The following is an 18,208-nucleotide window of genomic DNA, read 5'->3' as shown; positions in this document are numbered from 1 at the left end:
AAGACATGAATGCCTAATTTCAAATTGATATAAAAAGAAAAAAGTTTGCTAACTGATGGCAAATCCACTCTGATTTGTCAAGGCATCACCATGGAGGCAGCAACAGGGAACCACTGGCTCTCCAAACTCAAGTCTATTGCCTTGCTTTTTCCGCAGCAAAACCTGATTTGCTAACTAATCAGCACCAGTTTCCCCAGGATGAACTGTTACAATGATTTAAAATGTAATCTTACATTTACCATATTGGGTTCAAGACAAAGTTTTGACATGTCTTCCTTTCTATAATAATGAAGAAATGTGAAAATTACAAGTGAGGAATGTTACCCAGCCTTATTACCTTTTCATGTGGGAAGCAATTTTCATTTACGTTTCAATTTAGCACACTATTTCCTAGGAACAGATTAGGAGTGCGAGCAAGTGATGGCTGTACTTCACTAGCTGTGCATCTCAAGGTGGTGAACAATGCTGTTTAAAGGAAGACCTTACATTTATATAGATTGAACTTCTGAAAGTGCTAACATCAGTGATGAAATAGATTTCCAAAATTCCTAGATTGTAACATTAGGTGCAGAGTTCCAAACATGCTACATTTAACTGGTTCAGAATGTTGGCACCATTCAGTTCTGCCCAGCAAAGGTGAGGGATTTAATTTTCTGAAGAAGGGTCTACGCCCGAAACGTCAGCTTTCCTGCTCCTCTGATGCTGCTTGGCCTGCTGTGTTCATCCAGCTCTACACCTGGTTATCTCAGATTCTCCAGCATCTGCAGTTCCTACTATCTCGGAGGGATTTAATCCAAGGTTTTCAGGAGAATTTAGGGGGCACTGATGTGCAGTTCAAAGGTTATAGCGAGTTGGAAAAAGGCACATAGATGGAGACAAGCAGACTCCATATTAGAAATGCTGTAGTTAGCTGTACAGATGGGAAGGCAGGTAAATCGGAGCTGAAGAGACCTTTCAGCCCATTGAGTCTGCACTGACAAAAACAGCTCTAAATCTACATTAGTCCCACTTTCCAGCAATTGGCCAATAACCTTGAATGTTAATGACGTTTCAAATGACCATCCAAGTACTTTTTAAAGGTTGAGAGGTTTCCTACCTCAGATACCCTCCCAGGCAATGCATTTCAGATTCTCAGAACTGTCTGGGTGAAAAAACATTTCCTCAAATCCCTTCTAAACCTCCTGTCTTTCACTTTAAAGTTATGGCCCCTCATTATTAAGGGGGACAAGCTAGTTTATATCCACTCTGTCCATGTCCCTCAATCTTATACACCTCATTTAGGCCTCAGCTTTCTCTTCTCTAGAGCAATCAGTTTATCTAGCCTCTCTTCGGAGCTAAACTGCTCCATTCCATCAACATCCTGGTGAATCTCCTCTGCACTCCCACCAGTGCAATCACATCCTTCCTACAGTGACCAGAACTGCACAAAGTACTCCAACTGTGGCTGAATCAAAGTCCTGTACAGCTCCATTATAACCATGCTGTTCTTGTCATCTCCGACAACTTGAAAAGGCAAGAGTCCCATATGCCACCTTAACTACACTGTTAACTTGCCGCCTTCGTAAGGATCTGCAGGAAGCCACACCAAGATCTCTGTTCCTCTGAACATCCTAGTGTCCTACCATTCATCGAGTACTCCCTTGTATTGTTATACTTTGGAAAAAAAGTATTACCTCACTTTTCAGGGTTAAATTCCATCTACCATTGACCAATCTATTTATAACCTCCTGTAATCTAAGGCAGTCTTCTTCACTGGCCTATCTTTGTCACCTACACACTTACTTATCATTTCCCCCACATTCTCATCTATATTGTTTATGCATATCATGAACAATAAGGGACCCAAAATTGATCCTTGGTGGTGAGCCAGTGAACGCCACCTTGCAGTCACAAAACCAGCCTTCTACCACCACTCTCGGTCTCCTACCACTAAGCTAATGTTGATTCAACTTGACAAGTCACTCAGGATCCTGTGTGCTTTATCAATGTCCCATATGGATTTCAGGAAAGCCTTTGACAAACCACCAAGTGTACTACCCTCACTTGGTCACCTCTCAAAATTCAAATTTCGTGAGCATGACCTTCCCCTGAAAAAGCCATGCTGACTATCGCTGATCAAACCTTACCTTGCCTTGCCAAGCAAAGATTAATTCTCTCCTCCAGCATTTTCTCCAGTAGTTTCCTTACTACTGATTTGAGACTCACTGGTCTGTAATTCCCTGGTTTCTCTCTTTTCAAAGGTCAAAAAACACTTTTCTTGAAAAAAGTGGAACGACATTAGCTGTCCTCCAGTTCTCTAGCACTTCCCCTGTGGCCAAGGAAGAAACAAAAATTTGGCTTAGAGCCCCCATAATTTCCTCCCTCATTTTCCATAGAAGCCTGGGTTACAATTTATCTGGATCTGGGAATCTGTCCACTTGTAAGCCTGCCAAAACCTCCAATACCTCCTCACTCTACGTACAGCTTAAGACATCGCAGTCCCCTTCCCTGTATTTGGTATCCACATTCTCCTTCTCCAAAGTAAAGACAGATGTTAAGTACTCATTTAGCACTGTACCAATGTCCTCTGGCTGTAGATTGCTCCTTTGGTCACAAATGGGTCCTACTCCACACATATTCTATTTTATATAATACCAAGATTCCTCATAATATTACCTACCAGTGTTTCATCATGCTCAGTATTTGCTCTCCTAATTGCTTTCTTAATATCACTCTGCATTTTCTATATTCCACTAAGGCCACCATTGCCTTGTTCCTTTTATACTTGTAAAAAACCTCTCATTTCCTTCTTATCCAATCCCGAATATTCCTAGACATCCAAGGTTCTTTGGGCTTGTTGCTCCGACATTTCACCCTAAGGGTAACATGCTGGACCTGTACTCTCACCATTCCATTTTAAAAGTTCCTCCCACTATTCTGTTGTAGATTTATGTAAAAGTAGCTGTTTCCAGTCCACATCAACTACTGCCTGCCTTATTTAATGAAATCTACCTTCCACCAAAGCAAAACCTTTTTTTTTGCAGACCATTTTTATCCATTTCCATAACAAACTTAAAAATAAAATGCTCTCCCACTGCTATCTCAAACACCTGCCCTGCTTTATTCCCCAAAATTAGGTCCAGTATTGCACTGTCCATTGTTGGACCTTTACATGTTATAAAAAGTTCTCCAGAATACTTTAAGAAATCTGCCCCCTCTTAATTCTTTACACCATAACTACTTCAATTGTGTTGGGAAAGTTAAAAATCCCCTAATATGGGTACTTATTGTGCTCACACCCTCCTTGAACAGTCTACATATCTGCTCCTCTTTTGCCAGCCGACTACTTGGGGGTCTAAACACACCCAGCAGTGTGACTGCCACCTTTTAGTTTCTAAGGTCTATCCACAAAGCCTCATTTGAAGATCCTTCCAAGATATCATCCCTCTTCACTACAGTAACTGACTCCTTAATTAATAAGGCAACACCACTTCCTTTTACATCCTTCCTTCCTGCTTGCCTGAAAATCCTCTACTCCAGAATGTATAGCTGCCAGTTCTGCCCATCCCTCAACCACACCTTTGAGATCCTGCCCAGCACCCTAAATTCTTGATGCAAGACTTCATCCCTCATTCTACCCATATTGTCAGTACCAATGTGCACCTTGACCTTCGCCTTGTTATCCTCCGCCTCCAGGGTGCCCTGCAGCCACTGCCACATTCCTGATCCTGGCACCAGGTAGGCAACACACCATCCTGGAGTCACGTTTGTGGCTACAGAAACACTGGTCTGTTCCCCTAACTAATGAATCCCCTATTGCTATCACTCCTGCCCTCTTCGTCCCCTCCTGTGCATTCAGACCACTTGGGATGCCAGAAGCTTGGCTGTCTGCACTCCCAAGGAACCAGTGCCATCATCTTCCAAAATAGAAAACAATTTGAGTGGGACCCCAGGGAACTTCTGCACCACTGACCTGGTTCTCATTGACTGCTTGGTGGTCACCCATTCCCTTCTTTCTTCTAGTTCCTTGAGCTGCAGCATGACCACCTCTCTATATGTGTTATCCATGTAATTTTCAACCTCACTGACGTGTCTCAGTATTTCTAGCCAATACTTGAGCTCCAAAACACAAAGCTCAAGTTTCTGCAGTTGGACATATTTCCTGCACGTGGTCAACTAGGATGCCAGTTGGATCCATGACTTTCCATACATGACAGATCAAACATTCCACTTGTGTAGACTACACAGATTGTGTCTGGCAACTCAATGTAGAGTCAATGCCTCAGTGCTGATAGCTTTCTAATAATTCCTAAACTTCTTGAGTTCTAAGCGTTGAAGTCAGGACTCAACTGGTCCTAGGGAGCTGAGAAAATGGAAGGTCATTGGCTCAGTGTTAGAGGAAGTTGTGAGGCACTCAAAAAAAAGCCTTCAAGCATTAGTACGCCAGGGCATGTGGGAGAATAGGGCTTGAAAGACAGACAAATAGTATTAACTGAATGCAACTGAGTAAGATTGGAGTTCACAGAAAAACCTGGGCAGTTTAGCTTGGTGAAGCTAGCCATCAGGGAAGAGTTGAGGTTAAGCTTGTGAATGAATACTGGACTGTAGTTTGAGTCCAAGGGAGCATAGATCAAGCAAAAGAGGGTTATAAGAGTAGGAGCAGTCACCGAGGCAGTTCATCATGCAGCAACTCTCAAGAGCTAGCTATAAAGCCGAATAGGCAAAATTGAAGAATTATGATCCCTTGTGAAGTTCAATCTTCTTAAGTGCTGGGTATGGCTCCAACTAGCAGAGAGACTCCCTTCACTTATTTTTGTCAGGACTCCTTGGTGCCACAATATCACGTGGCCTGGATATCCAGGGTAGTCATACTCATCTCGCCTCTGTAATTCAGCTCTTATGTCCATGTTTGAACCAAGGTAGCAATAAAGTCAGGTGCTGACTGGTTCTGGGAGAAACCAAACTGCGCATCAGCAATCAGATTATTGCTAAGCACTGTCAATGGTCATTTTGTAGATGTTTGAGAGTAGGCTGATTGGATGGTAATTAGCCAGGTTGGATTTGTCTTGCTTTTTATGTACAGGACAATACGTAGACAATTTTCTACAATGTTACATAGATGCCAGTATCATAGCTGAACTGGACCAGATTGGCTAGGGGTGCAGCATCCTCTGAAGCACATATCTTCAGTGCAATTGCTGGCATATTGTCAAGACCCATATCCTTTGCAGTATCCAGTGCCTTCAGCCATTTTTGGACATCACAGAACGAGCTAAATTGGCTGAAGACTGGCATCTCTGATGTTCAGGACACCTCAAGGAGGCCAAGATGGATAAGGTACTTGCCACTTCTGGCTGAAGATTGTTGCAAATGCTTCAGAATTATCTTATGCACAGTGTGCTAGACTCCTCCATCATTAAAGATGGGCATATTTGTGGAACTGTTGCCTTGACTACAGAGTTGTTTAGTTGTCCACCATCATTCATTACTGGATGTGGCAGGTCACAGAGCTGCGATATGATTCCTCGATTGTGGGATGGTTTAGCCCTGTCACTTGATGCAAATGCTGTTTGGACACAAATACAGTAGTCCCGTTTTGTAGCTTCACCAGCTGACCTCAGTCTTAGGTACACCTAGTGTTGCTCCCGACATATCCTCCTGCAATCTTCACTAAATCAGGGTCGATCCCCTGTTTTGAAGGTAATGGTAGAGTGGAGGATATGCTAGGCCATGAGGCTGCAGATTGTATTGGAGTATGATTCTGCTCTGGCTGATGGTCCAGAGTGCCTCATGGTTGCCCAGTTTTAAGTTGCTAGATCTGTTCAACTTCTAACCCATATAGCACAGATGGTGATGGGGTCAATGTTGAGGACTTGCAGGGCAACCCTGCAATCTATATGTTACAGTGCTGCCACCTCTGCTGGGCGTATCCTACTTGTAGGACAGGATATACCAAAGGCTTATGTTGTATTCTAGGACAGTATATGTAAGGTAGAAAGATTCCATGAGTATGACTGGATGTAAATCAGTTAGCTGTCATGCCATTGCTCAAGTAGTCGGAGACACAGCTCTCTTAACTTTGGTACTAGCCACCAGATGTGGTTAAGGACAACTCTGTAGGGTAACCAGGGCTGCTGTCATTTCTAGTACGTAGGTTGATGCCAATGGTTTCAACCCATTGCAATCTTTTAGCCCGTTCAGAGTCATCACCTTATTTTCTGGCCAGATCAGGTAAGGATAGCGGTTTTCCTTCCCCAAAGAACATTAGTGAATCAGATGTATTTTTACAACAATTAACAATACTCCTTCTTTTGATTCCTTTCAATCTGGGAAAGTATTTTCAAATACATGTGGGAGGACAGGGAATGTAAAATGGTTGTTTCAGTTACTCAAAGATTACAAAATAGTTCTTTTATTTCAGATTAGTACTGAACTCAAATTCCTGCTGTGGTGGGATTTGAACCTGCATCCCCAGAACAGTACCTGGGTCTCTGGATTACTGATCCATCGACGATACCACCAAGCATCGCCATGAACACTGAACTTTGTGTACATGCAGTAGTTTCATTGTTGTTACCAGTGCTGTGAATTCATTGTCAAGGTAAATACTGTCAATTCAGAACACCAAACATATTGACCTTTTACAAAATCAGTACTGCAATAGAAACATGCCAATTATATTTGTTGGATTGGTTGAATCATGCTGCTCCTTACACTTTAGGCATTGGTACGAAAAGCACGAGAACAGTTTTATTTAAAAAGACCCACCCAATTTTCTAGTTTTATTTTTCTCTCCTCTTCCCACTTGCAGTATTACTGCCATATTTTACTTGAAATTTCCTCACTTATTTTAACTTTAGGTGGTTGGACGAGGCATTAAGATTTTTATTTTGACCTTATAGAAGTTTATAAAATAATCAGGGATATAGATAATGTGACTGGCAACTGTCTTTTCCCTAGGGTGGATGATTTCAAGACTGGGGACATATCTTTAAAGGAAAGAGGGGTAAGATTTAAAGAAAAAAAAGATATAAGGGGTAATTTTTTTTTATATACACAGAGTGGTTCGTGTGTGGAAGGAACTTCTAGAGGAAGTGGCTGATGCAGGTACAGTTACAATGTTTAAAAGACATTTAGACAAGTACAAGTACATGAATAAGAAATGTTTGGAGGGATATGGGTCAAATGCAGGCAGGCGGGAATAGTTTACTTTGGGATTATGATGGTGTTGGACTGATTTGACCAGAGGGGTCTGTTCCCATGCTATACGACTTTATGACTGTATTAAAATTAGTGCCAAAGAGCAAAATTAATTCACTTACTTGTGGATCCATATCATAGAATACTCCAAAAAGTCCTCGTTTGTTAGGACTGGGAGGAATATGGCCAAAGAAGTCTGCTCCTTGAATTTTTTTCTCCCAAAATTTATATGGAAATTGGAGGGCAATCTAAAAGAATAAAAAAAGTACTGTTTTAGTGATTGATACTCATTTTCAAAAGTATCCACTCAATTCCCAGAATGAGAGCAGATTATCATTTTCTAGAAGTTGAAGGATCACAAATGCATTAACACAAGGTCTGAATTAAACAACGATCCTAAAGTGCATAATTCTACAGGCCTTCACTCAGTGACTGAGAAACGAATCTGCAGGGAAAAAAACAAGTATATGGAATGTAACCTTTGAAAAATTCTATGTAGCAGCAGATGGCAGAGTTTCTTTTAAAATTTCCTATTGCATTTCAACACTTTGCCAATCAGGAGCTTCAAGAATGCATTCATTGAAATGTTGCAGTGCTTTGTCTATCAGACTAGGTCTGTACTTAACGTATACAAGATGTTAACAGAATTCTGAGTTCAAATGCAACTGAGCGAGAGAGGCAGTACCCCAATAGTACAATTCTGTAGAAGCGTATAGAATGTCTTTTTTGTTGTAAAATATTTCTTAAGCTTTCCTGTTAAGTTTATAAGTCATCATATTGAGTCAAGTCCTATTTACATGGACTCAATTAATTAAAGTTCAAAACATGTTAAAAATACTAAAACTCCTTGTACACCAAAATGTTTCTTGCTTCTTTCTCATCCCTTTCCAAAATGATCTTCTGACATTTAGAAGGCTCAATCTACACGCAGCTCGAGATGAGGGTTTGATCAAGTGCAACTTTTGTTTTCTATTCTGAATATTTTGGGGACAAAATGCAAACATAGATGTATTTACTAGACCCTAGAGCTCAATCATAAACATAATCTTTACTCCTTTAGTAAAACTGCCCTCCTACATATATTAACACATGCTTTTCCTCATTGAAAGTAATGTGGCATTGGTCATTTCACTTACTCAACAGCTCTAAATTATTCAGAATCTTGCTCTTTCCCATTCAACTGACTCTTCCCCCTTCCACTCCCTTGATGACACGTCCATCTTGGGCCTCCTCCAGTGCCACAATGACGCCACACGCAAACTGGAGAAGCAACACCTCATATTCCGTCTCAGGAGCCGACAGCCCGATGGCCTTAACAGAGAATTCACCAGTTTTAAAAACTCCCCACCTCCAGCATCATCCCACATCCAAACCTCCCTTTCATCCCCACCTCCAAGACCTGACACAACCTGTCCAACATCTTCCCCACCCATCCACCCTACCCTTCCCGTTGACCAATCCCCACTGCTCCCTACCTATCACTAAACCACCCACCTATACCCAGCCCCACCCATCCTCCCTCCCGTTTCCCTGACCTGACAATCTGTCCATCTTCTCTCCCACCTATCCACCCCACTCATTCCACTGACCAATCCCCACCACTCCCTACCTCCATCCACCTATCATCATCCCACCTACCTTTCTCCAGGCCCACCCCTCTATTTATTTCCCAGCTCCCTTGCCCCTCACCATTTCTGAAGAAGGGTCCCGATCCAAAACATCAACTTTCCTGCTCCTCTGATGTTACCTGGCCTGCTGTGTTCCTCCAGCTCTACACGGTGTTGTCTCTTCTGCCACTGTAAACAGTTTTTCTTTATGTAGTATTATTTGCATTTATGTACGCATGTCAAAGCATCTTAAAATGGCCTCACTTCTGTCCCATTTGAAGGTTCCTATTACTGAGCTACTCACTTCTTTCGGTTCTCTGCACGCATTGCTTCTCCACACCGATGTTCCATCCTTGTTACCATCAATAAGGGGCTTATACCATGCCCACTTAAGTTAACATTGAGCAAATACTGGTCCCAGTTTTAATGATGTACAAATTGCTTTATTGTGTGTACAAGGTCTAACTGGCTTCAGTATCTTAAGTACTGTTTCTGCAATTCAAGGTGTTTTCCTTAAAGCTCTACTTACTGCACAGATAGTCACATTTTCTTAGACTCTACAGAATGTGACACTGATGATAGCATATAAAAATGGAGGTAGGAAGGCAGAGAAGTGGTATTGTAACTGGACAAGTAATCCAGAGCCTCCGGCTAATGACAGAATGTGAACTCAAAAATCTGGAGCAAAAAAGTGCTACTCTAATAGCAACCATGTATAACCACTGTTGATTGTCATAAAAACTCATCTAGTTTACTAATTTCCTATACGAAATGAAATTTGTTATCGTTACCTGATTTGGCCTACATTTGACTCCAGACCCACAGCAATGTGGTTGACTGTTAACTGTTCTCTGGGCAATAAGTTCTGGCCTAGTCAGCAAATTCTACATCTCAGGAAGGAATAAAGAAAAGATGTCCTTATACAGCATGAATGTTCTGTTGATGTTTCATTACCTTACATTTTCCCTGAAATCTTTACCTCTTCATGAACATCCTCCTCCTAAAATCTCAGAAATCACAGCATTCTTTGGCTCTGGTCTCATTCTAAAGTTTTCAAGGGTGTACACCGTTCCTTTCCACTTCCTCTCAGATAGTCACAGAGCATTCTCTTGTTCCCCTTCTTCAGAGAATCATTCCATTTTTATATTGGCTTCTTGCTTAATAGCATCAATGCACTATGATTTCTTCCTATTATCCCTTGATCTGTTTCAAACCCACATTATCTTGGTTGCATGTTTTTAAACATGATACTACCTTCTCTGTTGATCTCCTGTCCATTCTTTCTCCACAGGCTGTAGCTCTGGTAACTCGTGTCTGTATGTTTTATTATCATGTCTAACCCAACTGGTTCTCTGCTCTTCATATCTTTTTCGTGTGTTTTGGCTATTCTCAGTGATGTTTAGCTGTAGCTTCTGAGACAGAGATAGCAGTTGTGTTCTCAGTCATCCATCCTTCAATAACTCTGATAATGCCAGTCTCACCTTTAGTGGTGATCATCTCTGGCTTAATAGTGAGATTTAAGGGTTCATTTCTTTTCAATGATGTCTTGATTGTACACACACCTCAATTAGCTTCTCCATTTGTTCGAGAATAGTGTAGTGAACTTATGACAGGAATAAAATTGCACTCACAGGCAAATAGATTGAACTGCTCATTTGCAAACTGCAGACTTTGTCTAAGATTACAATGTCCTGAACGCCAAGCATTGAGAAGATTTTCAGGTGACTCTATCACAGCTTCTGTGGTAATCTTATGTACATTCTTTACTTCAGCAGCAAATGATATGAATTGAAGATCTTAGCTTTGAACTCTAACAAATTCATTCCCAATCATTCTGACGACCTTGATGGAAAAGATGGTAATAGTGCTTCTAGGTTCTCGGCTGTTCATCACACGTGAAACACAACTGTCAATCATTTAAGGACAGTCATGTGTATGTATTGAAATCCCTGGTGCATTCTTGCATGACATTTTCTAATGCTAAATGAACTTAATACTATTGAAATTCTTCAGAGACTAAGTTATCAAGGCTGGCTTGTTGTCAATAACTATAAAATGTCTACACTGTTCAAGTACTGAAATATCTTGACTACTCTTTCAAACAGAATTTCCTTACTTTACAATCTGCACCAAACCTCTGTGCTTCCCAGATCTTTGCAGGTTTCATTCTGTAGTCAGTTGATCATTTGCAACTTTGGACATATAGGCTTCAACCTCTGGTATGAAGTCAACTCTGGTTTCTTAGCTGCACTTGCTGGTATTCTTCAAGTTTCTGTTGTCCTGGTACTTCTGCATGTAGTCAGTTGCTAAGTGATAATTCATTCGTCTCAATCTGAACGCGAATAGCATTTTAGCAGTTTCTTTCACATTTAGATTAGTGACCAATGATTTATGGTCTGTTGCTACTTTAAACTGCAAGCTCATCACAATCTGCCAAACAGCGAGGCAGAAGAGAGGGAGAGCATTTGCTAGATAGACAGCACAAAAGATGCACAGACCAAGAATATCTACACATTTACATAACAGGTCTTCAGTTTATGATGCGCTTACTCTTTTTTAATGTAGATCCCCTAGATTTTACATTAATACAATTTGGATCCATTTAATATTTACAACTGTTTACTTAATTTTAACTTGATCCTTTAGATCCAATTAATTATTGTGATTATTTATGTATTTGCTTTGACCTTGGATACAAACCATTTAAGCACCTCCTTGTCACCAATGAAATGACAAGTTTGCAAATGCCTACTGCCACTGTTTATTAAATCAGTCCATTTAACAGATTTTCCCAGTTCTGTGTACATACACCTTAGAGCCCAAACAACTGCATTGTCTCATTTGCCCCTGCTTCTTATTATAGTATCTACAAATTGGGAAATTGTTTTCTTCACTGAGCATAAAACCTTTCCAATTTGGGAAGCACCCTTCCATGGCCAACTTCAGTTTCTACTTTTTATACGTCATTCTGTTTCATGTCTTATTTGATAACTACTGCCATGTTTTAATTGTAGATGTGATAATCTATCAATTTCTACAGATGCAAGCACCTAGCATCTACATTTCCCTGACTACTCTGTTCACCTAAAAGGTTGCGAAAAATATAAAACATGTTTCACCATCACCTTCCACAATTTATTCACCAAATCTCACCACATTTTCAGTGTGTTTTCACTGACAGGTATTAAACTTAAATGAACCAAAGTTTAATTTATGTTGATTGGCCCAATTTTAAAATAATACTTACATTCCACTCCTCTGCAATCTCTCCAGAATACAAGACTTAAAATGCAATTACTTTTATCTGCTTTGAAGCTTGCACTGTTTGTACAGAACTTGTAATATCTACTCCTTTCCTTAGCCACAAACCAATTATTCTGTCAAGTTTACTGATCATACTAAACCTAAAGTGAGGGATTGCAGGAGGCAGCATGGGTTGCTCATATTGACTGATAACAAACATGTTTTTAGCCTCCTAGTCCCACGAAAATGAGCATTTTATATTTCTCTGATTTTTGAGCAGTCTCCAGTTGTCCCCTTAGCAAAATTAGATATGTTGTTCAATGACAGGTACAAATGGGAAGCATATCTCAAAACAGCAATCTAGCTCTTGTAGTTGGCATTAGATCCTTATTTATTAACCCAGGCTGTCTCCCACAACAACCACATTTTCATCTACAAGTCTGTTTAAAAAAAAAATACATTGACATCAACAGGCCATTCATAGCCGAAAAATAATAAACTAACAAAAAAAAACTCATCGTCTTTACAATCCTCGATTTCAGGTGAGAACTGAGCGGCTGTGGATTCAAAACCATCTTTAGGACGTCACATATCTAACAACAGTATTAATTCACAAGCTGCATAGTGGTAGACAAATTGTTGAGCCGTTATTGGGTGTAATAGGCAATGAACTACAAGCCTCACTTTAAGAGGAACATCCCTCACCAAGAATACCAAGAGACGACAGCTCATGCACTTTATTTATTCCCAGACAAAAACAAATACATTCACATTTTCACAAATACTGAGGTTAGTGTTGCCAATTCAACTATTCAGACTAGCCTCTCTCATTTATATCTCTAGCTTACTGGGGCGTTTATAGTTTATTCAACGACAAACGGATCTTGATCAAATGGGTCAATGGTCTGAAAAATGGCAGAGTTCAATCTGAATAAACATAAGATATTGCATTTTGGTACAACAAAAAAGGGTACAGCTTGCACAATTAATGGTAGGGCCTTGGGTAGTGTTGTAAAACAGAGGGACCTAGGGGTGCAGGTACATAATTCTTTAAAGTTTGCATCACATATAGACAGGATGGTTAAAAAGGCATTTGGCACGCTTGCCCTCATCGCTCAGTCCTTTGGGTATAGGAATTAGGACGTTATGTTGAGGTTGTACAGGACATCGGTGAGGCTTCTTCTGGAACACTGCGTCCAGTTCTGGTTGCTCAGTTATAGGAAGGATATTATTAAGCTGCAGATGGTTCAAAAGAGATTTACCAGGATGTTGCCAGATATGGAATTATAAAGAAAGGCTGGAACTTTTCTCACTGAAATGTAGGGAATTGAGAAGTGACCTTATAGAAGTATATAAAATAATGAGGGGTATAGATAGAGTTAATGGCAGTTGTCTTTTCGCCAGGATATGAGATTCAAGACTAGGGTGCACATTTTTAAGGTGAAAGGACAGCGATTTTAAAAAAGACATGAGGGGGAACCTTTTTGTTAAGCAGAGGGTAGTTTGCATATGGAATGAACTTCCTGAAGAAGTGATGAAAGAAAGTACAATAACAAGACATTTGGATAATTACATGAATAGGAAAGTCTTGGAGGGATATGGGCCAGGAGCAGGCATGTGGGACTAGTTTAGCTTGGGATTATGTTCAGCATGGACTGGTTGGACCGAAGGGTCTGTTTCCACGCTGTATGAATCTATGACTCTAATAGATGTGGCAAACTACTATTGGCAATTGATTTTAATTAAACTTCCACTTACCTTTTCAATTACCCCTTGACCTAGACTGTTGATAGCCTTGAGTTTCCGTTCAGATAGAGCTGGATAAAACTGAATAGTGTTTTTCTGAAGAAGAGCTAGAGGAACAGTAATCAAGACCTGTCAAGATAACACCAAAATGATAAGTCACTTAAGCTACTGTAAATCACTAAGACATTTTAAACAAGTATTCACAATTTTTTAGAAATATAAACAACCCAGAAGAGATTTGTACAATTTGTACGCTAGGTCTGCTAATGCTATGCATGAAGAGGAACAAACTCCTAAAATTTTAAAGGAAGAGTCCGGGATGAAACCAAAAGGTAGCCCAATTCCTGTAGTTATGTAGTTATTTACCTAAACTTAAAGATTGTTCAATTTGAGGCTCTATTCACAAGAAAAGGAAAGCTGAAGAGTAACCAGAAAGAGGTTTTTAAGATTTTGAAAGTATACACTGCATAAAGTATTTCACCTCAGGAAGACCAAAGCTTAGGTCATCAAAATAAGTTAGTCATTAATAAAAATCCCTTAGGAAGTTCAGGATCAACCTATTTTACCTAAAAATCAGTTAGAATGTGAAACTTGCTGCCATATAGGAATAGTAAGGAGAATGCCATAGATGCATTTAAAGTAAATCAGATAAACGTGAGGGGAAAAAGGAATTTAAGTGGAACAAGATAAACACTTGAAGGAGAAAGGAAGAGAGGCTTATGGACATATGATCACATGAATGATGGTTGGAGAAAGTTCATACGGAGCATAAAAACAGCATGAACCATTTAGTCAAATGGTCTGTTGTTGTACTTACTAAGTACTGGCAAGCACCATTTTCAAAACAGGATTTTAGAAGCCGCAAGAAACAACAGTTTCAAAAGAGTACTGCTGAGAAGCCAAGTGGATCTTGCAGCTACTCCTGGATTGCAGGCTTAATTAAAATAGTTTTTTTTAATAAGTTATTAAAATCATTACAGTTTACTAGTAAGATTTCTTTCCATTTTATTTTATTAACATTCAAAAAAAATCCAAAAAACCAAACAAAAATCACGACTTTTTTTCCAAACATCCTTTTTTTAAAAAAAAAGGTCTACAGTGAACGGCTGAGGTTTTTTTATTCTTAATTCAGAAATTAAAAGAATGTCTGTATGTGTTTTAGAAGTTTCTTTCACATTGGTTTTTAAAAACAAACCCTTTGCAAAGTGTTTTTTTTGAATAAGGAGTTGTGTTTTTGTTCTGGAGAGTCCTACATGTGGTCAGCTCAAGTTTTACTTTCCTTAGAGGAATTTATTGAAGAGGAATCCTTTTTATTCAGTTAAATCAGCTAAGTGGTTGATTTTATTTACTTTTTATTTGTTTGATATATACATTTTACGTTTTTCCATTTTAACATTGTATATAAAGTAAACTAACTTTAATTACCCAAGGAAAATAAAGCTGTTATTGAAACTTTTTTTATGCTTAATGTTATTAAGGCCTTATATAAAAGGTACAGAGTGAGACGGCTAGTAGATTTAGAAAAGTTATCAACCAGCAGGATCAGTCAGATAGATGTGAATATCAGGAAAGTTAAGAAGGTAGTTCAAAAGTCTCTGGTGGCTATTCCTCTATCATATAGATATGCAGTTTTTGGAACAGTTGAAGGGGATAGTCTGAGGAAAATGGAAGGGCCAGTACATTACTGCACTTGGAACGATTATGTTAAATACCATTTGACAAGATTTAATAGAATTATTATTATAGGGGACTCTCCTGTCAGGGACATAGAAAGGCGATTCTGTGGCAGCGAACGCAAATTTGGGATTGTTTGTTGCTTTCCTGGTGCTAGGATTAAGGACATTTCTTAACATTACGAGCATATTGTTCAAAGGTGAAATTGAGAAGCCAGAAATTATTGTGCACATTGGTAGGAATGACATTTTGAGGGAAAATACTAAAGCAGTACAGAGTGAATTAAAGATGTTAGGTAGAAGTTTAAAAACTAAAACCTTAATAGTAATTTCTGGTTTACTCCCTGTGCCAAACTCGGAGAGGAAAGGAACAAAAGGTTAAAAGGAGATAAATCAATGGCTGAAAAGCTGGTGTATTGTTCAGGTATTCAGGTTTTTGGACAAATTGAATGTCTTTGGGATAGAAAAGACCTGTTCAAAAAAGGATGGTTCTAACCTAAACTGGAAAGGGACCAATACCTTAGTAGGGAGATTTGCCCATTACATTAAAGGGAGACTTTATTCTAGGAGAGAAAGGGAGTTGAGGAATTCTAAGTAGCAGTTTAAGTGGAAGAATTAATGAGGTAGGTTCTGAATGCGAGGAAAGCACATCAATTAGAAAAGCAAGACAAGAGAGTGAATATGTAGTAACTCTGAAGAGCTAAGACGCATTTATTTCAATGTGTTTCAGATAAGGCCGATGAACTCAGGGCATGATTAAGAACATGGGATTGAGACATCATAGCAATTACAGAAAGTTGACTGAGATGGTCAAAACTGGCAGCTCAATGTTCCAGGTTTTAGATGTGATAGGAAGCATAGAAAAGGATGCAAGAAAGGAGGGGCCGGTGGCGTTTTTGATTAAGGAATATATTACTGCTGTAACTCGTCCAGTGAAAATATATGAGTTGAAATTACAATCAACAAGGGAAAGATCATTTTGATGGGATTATACTATAGACCCCCAATAGTAAGAGAGAAATTGAGAAACAAATATGTCGGGAGATCTCAGATATACGCAAGCACAATGAGGTTGTAATGATGGGGGATTTTAATTTTCCAAACATTGACTGGGACTACTATAGTGTTAAAGGTTTGGATGGTAAAGAATTCGTCAAATGTGCTCAAGAAAATTCTCTTTATCAATATGTGGATGCTCCTACTAGAAAAGGAGTAAAACTAGACCTTCTGTTGGGCAATAAGGCAGGGCAGAAGACTGAAGTAAAAGTGGAGGAACACTTTGGGTCGAGCAATCATAATTCTATTTGTTTCAAAATGGTTATGTAAAAGCCTTCCATAAAAGTTAAGGTTTTTAATTGCAGCAAGGCAAATTTTAAAGAAGTTTTCAAAAATTGATTGGAGTAGATTGTTCGCAGGTAAAAGGATGTTTGACAAGTGGGAGGCTTTCAAGAGTGTGGTGACGAGAATTCAGAGGCATTTTGTTCCTGTTACAGTGAAGGGCAGGGCTGGTAAGGTTAAGGAACAATGGATGAATAAAGACATCGAAGTTCTAGTCAAGAACAAAAGAGAATCTTATTTTAGATAGAGACAACTTGGTTCAATCAAATCTCTCATATAATATAAAGAACATAGGGGCATTCTTAAAAAAGGAAGGCAAAGAGGGAATATAAAATAGCATTGGCTGATAAGGTTAAGGATATTCCAGAGATTCTACAAATACATTAACAACAAGAGGGTAACTAGAGAAAGGGTATTATTTCTTAAAGATCAAGGAGGTCATCTTTGTGTTGAACCCTAAGAGATGGGAAAGATACAAAAATGAATATTTTGCGTCAGTTTTTAACTGTGGAGAAAGAAATGGAGTCTAGAGAACGCAGAGAAATAAACTTTGACGTTTTAAAAACAGTTCACATTACAGGAGGAAGTTTAGGAGGTCTTCGAGAATATAAAAGGCGGCTAAATCTCCAGGACCTGATCTAAAAGTATCCCAGAATGTTGTGGGAAGTATGTGAGGAAATTACAAGACACCTTGCAGAAATATGTGCATCATCTGTAACTACGGGCGAGGTGCCTGATGACTGGAGGGTGGTCAATGTCATACCTTTGTTTAAGCAAGGTTGTAATGAGAAACCGGGGAACTACAGACCTGCGAGTTTGACTTCAATTGTGGGTAAATTGTTGGGAGGTGGTGATTATAAAAGATAGGATTTATGGACATTTAGAGGGGCAAAAATTGATTAGGGATAGTCAGCATTGTTTTGTGCGAGGAAAGTAATGTCACACATACTTGATTGAGTTTTTTGAGGAAGTTACCAAAAAAGGTTGATGATGGCACAGCAGTCGACATTGTTTACAGGTAGTTCTGCTACAATGCGTGTTTCGTGAAAACAAATTGGCTGTAACGCAATTGATGAGTAGTGGGCACTGTTTGGATGATGTGAACTTTCTGCCGTACAGGTATAGCAATTTCCCTATAACGTGATTTTCTATAGCATGAGATCATGCAAGAACGCAACTATCACATTATATCAGAACTACCTGTATTTAGATTTTAGTAAAGCCTTTGACAAGGTTCTGCACGATAGACTAATTAGTAAAGTTAGGTCACATGGGATTCAGGGCGAGCTTGGCAACTGGATACATAATTGGTTTAATGGCAAGAGACGGCGTAATGGTGGAGGGTTGCTTTTCGGACTGGAGACCTGTGACCAGCAGTGTTCAGAGATAGTAGGAACTGCAGATGCTGGAGAATCGGAGATA

At 39.4% G+C, this 18,208-nt stretch overlaps 1 protein-coding gene across 2 annotated transcripts in view; it reads right to left on the bottom strand.

The window, feature by feature from the left end:
• Positions 1-18,208, bottom strand: part of LOC109910684 (lysine-specific histone demethylase 1B) — a 59,271-nt gene that overhangs the window by 10,132 nt on the left and 30,931 nt on the right. For both annotated transcript variants that reach the window (XM_048606668.1, XM_020509914.2), the window contains exons 9-10: positions 13,788-13,904; positions 7,302-7,427 (exon numbers count right to left, since the gene is read on the bottom strand). In XM_048606668.1, the coding sequence (XP_048462625.1) occupies positions 7,302-7,427; positions 13,788-13,904 (243 nt within the window). The remainder of the gene's footprint in view (positions 1-7,301; positions 7,428-13,787; positions 13,905-18,208) is intronic.

Source organism: Rhincodon typus, chromosome 2, assembly GCF_021869965.1.
Source record: "Rhincodon typus isolate 14 chromosome 2, sRhiTyp1.1, whole genome shotgun sequence".
Lineage (NCBI taxonomy): Eukaryota > Metazoa > Chordata > Chondrichthyes > Orectolobiformes > Rhincodontidae > Rhincodon > Rhincodon typus.
This window is presented reverse-complemented; position numbering and strand designations above follow the sequence as displayed.